At 42.0% G+C, this 10,281-nt stretch overlaps 1 protein-coding gene across 2 annotated transcripts in view; it reads left to right on the top strand.

The window, feature by feature from the left end:
• Nucleotides 1-437: 437 nt before the first annotated feature.
• prrc1 (proline-rich coiled-coil 1) overlaps nucleotides 438-10,281 on the top strand; it is a 38,896-nt gene continuing 29,052 nt past the window's right edge. The window contains exons 1-3 of one of the 2 annotated variants that reach the window (XM_023984577.2): nucleotides 438-774; nucleotides 1,758-1,870; nucleotides 2,947-3,357. In XM_023984577.2, coding sequence (XP_023840345.1) covers nucleotides 1,774-1,870; nucleotides 2,947-3,357 — 508 coding nt within the window. In that variant the 5' untranslated portion in view covers nucleotides 438-774; nucleotides 1,758-1,773. Of the gene's footprint in view, nucleotides 783-1,757; nucleotides 1,871-2,946; nucleotides 3,358-10,281 lie in introns of both variants that reach the window. The other variant, XM_023984578.3, reaches the window with a different exon arrangement.

The raw sequence follows: 10,281 nt of genomic DNA, 5'->3' as shown, positions 1-10,281 counted from the left end.
AAGTTTTATAGGCTCGATGTCACTGCACCGACCCTGGAGTATACTGATTTACGTGTAGGATCTTCTGAGGGGCAATGCCCATTTGTGGGATATATAGCACAGGGCAGTCGGTCGTCAGGATAAGCTTGTCTGGCAATAAGGAAGTCAGTATATCCCATAGTGAAATACCTAAACAAATACTTGAAAGAGAACTATAGGTTATGACTGTAACCTATAGTTCTCGGATTGTATGAGTGAGATATTTCACCAGAACACCCTCCTTGGATGAGCGAGGAAGAGGTTTGGCTTATTCTTGAATGACTCAGAGAAGCTGCATAGGGTAGGAGGGACACCCTTCCCGGACGCACACATCTCGACGTCCAGCCAATCATGGCTGGCATAGTGTAATAAGGCTTCTGAAGAATAAACTGGAGGCGTATCCCATAGTGAAATACCTCACTCATACTATCAGAGAACCGGGGTTACAGTTTTAACCTATAGTTCTGTCACTTTACTTCCTCCAGCGATTTTGGAACTTTTGCTGTTGAAAAGCGATATCCCAAGTATAAATACAGTAAAGTATACACAGTAAAGGGTACAAAAAAGGAACACATTGTATTAGTAACACGAGCCGACTGCTCATCCCACTTTGGTAATACGTGGCAATGTCTGACGTCATTAGAACGCGGCCATCTTTCCACAGTTAGTGCGTTTGCTACTTCTCTTTTGGCTCAATACATTGGAAAGTGATTGATTTTCCACCCCACTCGTTTCTCTGGAATATCAAGATTTCAGGTAGGAATGTATGTACTTCAGCGTGCTTCTGTCAAGTGCAAATAAGTCAGTCATTACATTAATGCCTTTGTCTTGCGGTAAATCAGTCTAGCTAGCATGAACCAGCATAACTAACGTTTGCTAGCTAACTTACACGTCTAGCTCTAGTTTGCTAACAGTAACTTAGTTCTAAAACCTCAGGCTCGCAAACAACCTAAAAGTTATAAAATAGTTGTGCGTTTAGTTGGCTATAAAGTTATGTTGCAGTTGACAAGGTGATAACTGAACGAGGTAGCTAGCTGTTGCCTTTAGTTAACTCGTTACATTTGTTTATTTTATAACGTTACATCAAAGGCGAACAATTATTATTGATGGCACAGCAGTCTACACTCCACAATTTCATGTAAAACACATGTATGCACACTGTCCATTGATGCACACTCGTGCGCCTCTGCATGATGAAGACGTGGCAACAGCTGACTGTTGGTTAACAACCGGCATTTTGCCAAGAGTTGTATTGGCACAGGCCAGACAGTCATTATTTTATCTTTCTACCATTTTAAAAAACACTATAGAGTAATAAAAGTAGGTAATAATACAATGACCAAAAACAGTAACTCTAGCAAAATCATGTCAACGATGTAACGTTACGCTTGTTATGAAAGTGCCACGTTCTGTGTGTACAAAGTGTCAGTGTGTGTGTATACAGAACTCACCTTTATCCCTAGTTCTCCAGTAGTTATCTTATTACCAGGCTTACATCGGCTTCCTACGTTTCATTGGAATAAAGAATACCAACCTATCCAGAGAACTGACGAGTTACAGTGGAGAGAGGGCCATGAGCCAATGGGATATCAATTATCCAATCAGTTAGGAGCTTTAGCCCCCATGTTTTCTGACCTCTGGCCATTCCAACTTAGTCTTGTGTAGAGACCAATAAACGTGCCTCATCTAAGAACTCAAGCTATGTTGTCTAATAATGTGTCCTTTCTTTGATGTGGCAGACCGAAGGCCGGGAAGATGATGGAAGAAAGTGGAATAGAGACCACCCCACCCGCCTCCCCTTCGCCTCCCTCTAGCATGGCAGCCGCAGTCAACCCCCCTCCCCTGACTATGGGTAAGTCACTCATTGATACAGTGGATGCACTGCTTCCAACCTATGTTGGTAGCTCCACCAATGGCACAAAATGTAGGCTATACGTCCAGCTTTGGTTCGGTAAACTACCAAAAGCATGAAATTGCTCCTACAAATCTACTAGGTCTATATCCTAAGCCAAGGCACAAAATGCAGCCTTAAATTTTAATGCTAAATATCTATCTTAAAACTGTTCAATCTTCTGGGCTGCATTTCATTCCATAAAGTTGTCCACTCATTTGTGCCTTCATTCATTCTCCTTTACAGAGTAGTCTATTATCAAAAGCTCCACCTAGACTTCTCTATGTTGCATTCACCTATATCAATCCTTTCCGATCTCTGAAAGCAAGGTGGGCATACAATGAGAACAGAGGGGAGAGAGTGTCATTCTGCAATGAAACACAGCCTCAGTTTCTAGCAGTATGTTTCTCTGTAGTCACAACATCAAGCAAGAGATAGGTCAACGGCTTGAGGTCATAGTTTGTCAGTTGTTGGAATGGGATGCAAAGCAGCGGAGGCGATTAGTGCTTGGAACATTGGCATGAGAGACTGTCTGTCCTTGAGTTTGTGTGGGACAAAGGGACAAGGTCGGCTGTTAGGCAGAACTGTGCAAGTCAATTCTGATAATCACCTGCTCACTGTATAACTTTGCAGTAACACAGCAATACTTCTCACAGAAATAATTGGAGCCTTGGGCAAATTATGTTCTCTGAAGTTATAGTGCAATGGAAACACAGCCTGTCCATTGTATTTCTTACAATGGAAATTACATCCCGAAGATTCTCAGAATGTCGACGTAGCCTAGGCTGTACAACGAGCCATTCATTTCAGCCAATGCAGTAGTGCTTAGGGTATTATCAAGTCATTATGTTGGGTTTAAAGGAACAATAGCTAGTGATAGAGAATTGTTTTACACTCGAAGATATAGCTACGCTAAGATTTGGTACAGTAGGGTCTTCGCTCCTACTTTCATGTAAATTGGGTGAATTATCCCTTTAAACATTATCATACTTACCTTATTATTTGTTACTCAATAATACTCTCTTGTTCCTCTCCAGGCCTGTCCAGTCCCCTGTCCCTCCCCAGAACCACCGGCATATCCACCTTCGCCCCCGAGGGCTTCTCAACCCCCGTCCCTCTCGCTGTCTCCACCTCCATGCCCCCTATCCACTCCTCCGCGCCCCCTCCCTTCGCCAGCCCCATACCCACCCTGTCCTTCCCCCCTCCGCCCATCGGGGGAGCACCTTACACCCCCAGCCCCATGGCCTTCTCCTCCCCCTACCCCTCTGCGCCCCCGATGGGCTCTGTGGCCCCGCCTCCGACCGGTCCGGTGATGTCGGCGCCACCGATGGGCCCGCCCACCACAGGCTTTACCATGAGTGCGGGCTATGACATCACGCGGGGACACGCCGGACGCACACCGCAGACGCCGCTCATGCCCAGTTTCTCCAGCGCTGCCCCGATTACAGGTAAGGCTGCCGACTGGCCGGAGCTAAAGTAGCCACGGGGGGTAGGCTATATTTGCCGATTTGAACTGATTGCAAAGGCCTCGGTATTATCAATAGCTTCTGGTCTGTTAGGTCATCCTCTCTTGATGAAAAGTGCCTGAGACTTCAGTCTGGGTGTATCATTCCCAACACAAGAGTTGTAAATTGGAAATTGAATGGAAGTCAATGTGTGTCCAAGGTGCTCTCTTCCAATGCCTTTTAGTGCTAAACTGAACTGTCATTGCAATGTATGGTGATGGGGAAAGGTGAACAATTTCAGGTGATAACCTTAAGATATTCTCTCACTTGAATCTCTTAGAATGCACATTCAATCATGGTCATCAGTCTGGCACTTTTACTCTGCCCTCTGTGTGTGAGATGGGGAAGGGGTCAGTGGGCTAAAGGGAAAGCTATTATCTGTGGTCAAGCAGAGAGGGAAATAAGCCCACCAATTTGAGCGGCTCAGTGGACTGCCAGGTTCCGGGTTGGCCCTCTCTAGGGCTTGACACACAGACACAGAAACGCACATGGAGAGGAGACACACGCAACCTACTCCACTAGTCCTACCCACTCTCCATATGGACATTTTATTTAGCCTGCCCACACCCCAATGGATATCTATTTTTGTCCGTTGTAAATATGTATATACATGCACAAAAGAGCGTATGTCTCTCAATTGTTATGCGCACATTTGCTCATCTGTTAGTGAGCATTTGTAACCGACCGCCTCGATTCGGTCTTATGTAACAACATTTGAAATTGTATTTTTTAAATTGTATAAAAGTATAGACTCAGAGCTAGAAAATGGTATATCATACACTGCAGTTGAAGAACAATGGGAAAGTAATTCTGCTTTGAAAGTTGGTAAACTTATAACCACACTTTTGAGAAAATGTTTTGGTACACCTACTGGAGAGCTCTTCTTTGTCTACACATATTAAACATTCTCCTTCGCCATCCTGTTTAAAAAAAAAAAAAAAAACATGTATTTCACCTTTATTTAACCAGGTAGGCTAGTTGAGAACAAGTTCTCATTTAAAACTGCGACCTGGCCAAGAATAAATTCCAGTGGGTCCCAATTCCAGTGGGTAAGAAGTTTACATACACTGAGTTGACTGTGCCTTTTAAACAGCTTGGAAAATTCCAGAAAATGTCATGGCTTTAGAAGCTTCTTATAGGCTAATTGACATCATTTGAGTCAATTGGAGGTGTACCTTTTTATTTTATTTTATTTTTTTACTTCACCTTTATTTAACCAGGTAGGCTAGTTGAGAACAAGTTCTAATTTGCAACTGGCCAAGATAAAGCAAAGCAGTTCGACACATACAACAACACAGAGTTACACATGGAATAAATAAACAAACATACCGTAGAAAAATCTATATACAGTCTGTGCAAATGAGGTAAGATAAGGGGGGTAAGGCAATAAATAGGACATGGTGGCAAAGTAATTACAATATACCAATTAAACACTGGAGTGATTGATGTGCAGAAGATGAATGTGCAAGTAGAAATACTGGGGTGCAAAGGAGCAAGATAAATAAATAAATACAGTATGGGGATGAGGTAGTTGGATGGGCTATTTACAGATGGGCTATGTGCAGTGATCTGTGAGCTGCTCTGGCAGCTGGTGCTTAAAGCTAGTGAGGGAGATTTGTCTCCAGCTTCAGTGATTTTTGTAGTTCGTTCCAGTCTTTGGCAGCAGAGAACTGGAAGGAAAGGTGGCCAAAGGAAGAATTGGCTTTGGGGGTGACTAGTGAGGTATACCTGCTGGAGCGTGTGCTACGGATGGGTGCTGCTATGGTGACCAGTGAGCTGAGATAAGGCAGAGCTTTACCTAGCAGAGACTTGTAGATGACCTGGAGCCAGTGGGTTTGGCGACGAGTATGAAGCGAGGGCCAGCCAACGAGAGCGTACAAGTCACAATGGTGGGTAGTATATGGGGCTTTGGTGACAAAACGGATGGCACTGTGATAGACTGCATCCAATTTGTTGAGTAGAGTGTTGGAGGCTATTTTGTAAACGACATCGCCGAAGTCGAGGATCGGTAGGATGGTCAGTTTTACGAGGTTATGTTTGGCAGCATGAGTGAAGGATGCTTTGTTGCGAAATAAGCTGATTCTAGATTTAATTTTGGATTGAAGATGCTTAATGTGAGTCTGGAAGGAGAGTTTACAGTCTAACCAGACACTTAGTTTTTTTTTTTGTTGTCCAGATATTCTGTCAGAACTGTCCAGAGTGGTGATGCTGGACGGGCGGGCAGGTGCGGGCAGCGATCGGTTGAAGAGCATGCATTTAGTTTTCCTTGCATTTAAGAGCAGTTGGAGGCAACGGAAGGAGAGTTGTATGGCATTGAAGCTCCTCTGGAGGTTAGTGTTGTCTGCGTAGAGGTGGATCAGAGAATAACCAGCAGCAAGAGCAACATCATTGATGTATACAGAGAAGAGAGTCGGCCCGAGAATTGAACCCTTTTCACCCCCATAGAGACTGCCAGAGGTCCAGACAACAGGCCATCTGATTTGACACACTGAACTTTATCAGAGGAGTAGTTGGTGAACCAGGCGAGGCAGTCATTTGAGAAACCAAGGCTGTTTAGTCTGCTGATAAGAATGCGGTGATTGACAGTCGAAAGCCTTGGCCAGGTCGATGAATACGGCTGCACAGTAATGTCTCTTATCGATAGCGGTTATGATATTTTAAGCCTTAGCCCCACCCACCTCTTTAAGGCTTCACATGTGAGGATATTTGCTAAACAGTGATTAGTTTAGTAAACAACCAAAGACTAAAAGTGGTGAAAGTAGCCTACTATAAGGGAAAACTCCAGGTAAAAATACACTATCTTGTCCTTGGCCTACACCCTAATCTGACTTTGGTCCAGGTCATGTTATTCTTCACATTACTGTCTCTGGTAAACACACACAATATCAAATAAAAAGTTGATTTGTCACATGCACAGGATACAGAAGGTGTAAACAGTACAGTGAAATGGTTACTTTCATAGTAGCAATATCAAAAACTGAGTGCCCAGATAAAAATATTTTATAATTATTAGATGACGCTTACCTGACACACTTGTCTGAATTGATGGGTCATGTGAAGAAAATGCTAGAACCAACCCCCAGCCACATCAGGCTAAGTGGATGGGTCATTTAATCATCTGGTGAAGTGTTTCGTTTAGACATGTAGCTAGCTAACTAAACAATGAACCTGCATAATCCCAACTCATACTACTACCAACCAATACAATTTATGTCATAGCTGTAGTATGAGTCTGCAGGTATCTAAAGATAACCAACCAGGTTCAATGTTAGCTAGCTAACATTAGGCTATAGTTAAGAATGCAAATAGTTCTGTGATTCGAATAATATTACTACACAGCGAGCCAGCAAGCTAATGTTCACTAGCTAGCTAACAGTTTAACTTGCAATGAAAACAACTTTCTGACGAAGTTAGAAATGTATAATATCTGAAAATGTAGCTAGACTCTTATCCGTATACATGGATGAACGCTTCACGGCAGACATTTAACTCTGTTTTGTTTGTAGCTACATCTCGTTTGGCCAGCGTTGTCAAGTCCAGTGGAGGCTGGTGACTTGAAAATTTGAGGATGGAAGACCCATGGTATAGTCGCAGAACGATCGGCAAAGCGCATTTGAAAAATCATCAAAGAGCTATGATTTTAACCTAAAACTTTTAAAGACATTTATAATACAATATTATGGGGAATGGGAATAAGAGGGCTACTTTGTGTTGGGAAGGGCAGCAGTGATTGAATGAGGCATGAGTAGAGGTGTTCAGAGTAGAGGTCGACCGATTATGATTTTTCAACGCCAATACCGATTATTGGAGGACCAAAAAAGCCGATACCGATTAATCGGCCGATTTCCTTTTTATTTATTTGTAATAATGACAATTACAACAATACTGAATTAACACTTATTTTAACTTAATATAATACATCAATAAAATCAATTTAGCCTCAAATAAATAATGAAACATGTTCAATTTGGTTTAAATAATGCAAAAACATAGTGTTGGAGAAGAAAGTAAAAGTGCAATATGTGCCATGTAAGAAAGCTAATGTTTAAGTTCCTTGCTCAGAACATGAGAACATATGAAAGCTGATGGTTCCTTTTAACATGAGTCAGGAGTAACAATGGCTGCCTTTCTCCTTTTCGCACAACTCACTCTGAGAGCCCCCACCTATCCACTTACGCAATGTGGTCGTTCACGCTCATTCTTCAAAATAAAAGCCTGAAACTATGTCTAAAGGCTGTTGACACCTTAAGGAAGCCATAGAAAAAGAAGTCTGGTTGATATCCCTTTAAATGGGCAATAGGGATGCATAGGAACAGAGAGGTTTCAAAAACAGGAGCACTTCCTGATTGGATTTTCCTCAGGTTTTAGCCTACAATATCAGTTCTGTTTAACTCACAGACAGAATTTTGACAGTTTTTGAAACTTCAGAGTGTTTTCTAGTTTCGGGGGCTGAGAAATAGGCAGTTTCAAATGGGTACGTTTTTTTAGCCAAAAACGAAAATCCCGCGCCCTAGCCTTAAGAAGTTTTAAGAAAGGCATTGATGTTTATGGTTAGGTACACGTTGGAGCAACGACAGTCCTTTTTCGCAAATGCGCACTGCATCGATTATATGCAACGCAGGACACGCTAGATAAACTAGTAATATCATCCACCATGTGTAGTTATAACTAGTGATTATGATTGATTGATTGTTTTTTATAAGATAAGTTTAATGCTAGCTAGCAACTTACCTTGGCTTCTTACTGCATTCGCGTAACAGGCGGGCTCCTCGTGAGGCAGGTGGTTAGAGCGTTGGACTAGTTAACCGTTAGGTTGAATCCCTGAGCTTACAAGGTAAAAATCTGTCATTCTGCCTCTGAACAAGGCAGTTAACCCACCGTTCCTAGGCCGTCATTGAAAATAAAAGTGTTCTTAACTGACTTGCCTACTTAAATAAAGGTGTAAAAAAATTAATGAAATTAAAAAAAATCGGCGTCCAATTACCGATTTTCCGATTGTTATGAAAACTCGAAATCGGCCCTAATTATTCGGCCATTCCGATTTAATCGGTTGACCTCTAGTTCAGAGGCTTGACTTCAGTGCAGGACAGGGTTGAGGCTTCAGTACAGAAAAAGGCTCATCATGGATTGTGTTGGAAAAGAGCCCAACTCCTCCACTAAGGGCAGGACAGGATTTGACTCTGAAAACAAAACTTTAACACACAGTTAGACTAAAGAGCTAAGAATGAGTTAGTCCAAGCAAGGAGTGAAATCACATTGTGTATGTGATTGACTCTACATATTAATTAAATAAAATGTATAGGGGTACTCGCAGTGCTTGGAGAGGAAATATTCAATGTGCCAGTGGATGAAAGGGAATATGGGGAATAACAGACAGCGGAGGACCAGGGCTGTTCAGTTCTTCAGAGGGCCATGGGTGGAGCATGGGGGAAATACTGTTGAAAACAACATTTTAAATGAATATCAATTCATACAAAATTGGTAACATAATTGTAAATGAAATTAAACTAATGTAAACATTATTATAATGGGGCACATGTTAAATCCTTACTTTTAAAGAAGTCCAATCTACTCAGTCTACTTGGCATACTGGTCGATGGCCTTTTCGTACCAGTGAGGATTTTCTTAATTCATTTAAGATTAATAGCACATCATAATGTGCTATTACCTCTGCAAGCTCCCTGTCGTTGCCTTTGTTAGCGTAACTTTCCCTCTTGACGTGTCCTCAAAGCTAATTCTTGCATGCCCAAAATTGCAGTGGTGTCGTTAAGCCGCTTGAGTACATCCCTGTTTCTTTTTACTTTCTCGTTGTGTTGCGCAGTTTGAATACGCAGACCTTCGTCCATTACATGATCAATGTGGCTTTTTCCCAGAATATTTAATCTGATGTAGGCATTTATATGCTCCCTGCTTTTGTGATTCCGTTTAGCTGAACACTCAATGTTCTTTCGTCACAGTACTAAAACCAATGAAATGATTTTATTAAATATAAGTATCTCCTGTAATTAGAAAAAACGAATTAGAATTGAATATCCAAAAAATGCTCAACTATCACTCTTCAGGCTCCCGAGTGGCGCAGCAGTCTATGGCATTGCATCTCAGTGCTAGAGGCGTCACCACTACAGACACCCTGGTTCGTTCAAGGCTGTATCACAACCGGCCGTGTTTGGGAGTCCCATAGGGCGGCGCACAATTTGGCCCGGCATCGTCCAGGTTTGCCCGGTGTAGGCCTTCATTGTAAATAAGAATTTGTTCATAACTGACTTGCCTAGTTAAATAAAAATTAAATGTAAACATAATCACTCTTAATCTCTATCCAACAATGTCACCAAGCTTCTCAACACATATAACCTCCATAATGCTCTGTGGCACAATCCCATTGCAACACACTAGGTTCATTCTCTGATCCTAATCCTGTGATTGGATGAGCAATATGTCAGTTCATACTGCGAAAGCTTTGATTGGTTCGAGGATGTTCTCTGGAAGTGGTCATAATTACCATGTACACTACCGTTAAGTTTGGGGTGACTTAGAAATGTCCTTGTTTTCCATGAAAACATACATGAAATGAGTGGCAAAATGAATGGGAAATATAGTCAAGACGTTGACAAGGTTATAAATGATTTTTATTTGAAATAATTGTGTCCTTCAATCTTTGCTTTCGTCAAAGAATCTTCCATTTGAAGCAATTACAGCCTTGCAGACCTTTGGCATTTTAGTTGTCAATTTGTTGAGGTAATCTGAAGAGATTTCACCCTATGCTTCCTGAAGCACCTTCCACAAGTTGGATTGGCTTGATGAGCAATTCTTACATACTATACAGTCAAGCTGCTCCCACAACAGCTCAGTAAGGTTGAGATCTGGTGA

This window comes from Salvelinus sp. IW2-2015, linkage group LG4q.1:29 (assembly GCF_002910315.2).
Source record: "Salvelinus sp. IW2-2015 linkage group LG4q.1:29, ASM291031v2, whole genome shotgun sequence".
Taxonomy (NCBI): Eukaryota; Metazoa; Chordata; class Actinopteri; order Salmoniformes; family Salmonidae; genus Salvelinus; species Salvelinus sp. IW2-2015.
The sequence above is the reverse complement of the archived record's forward strand: the minus strand, read 5'-3'. Positions and strand labels throughout refer to the sequence as shown.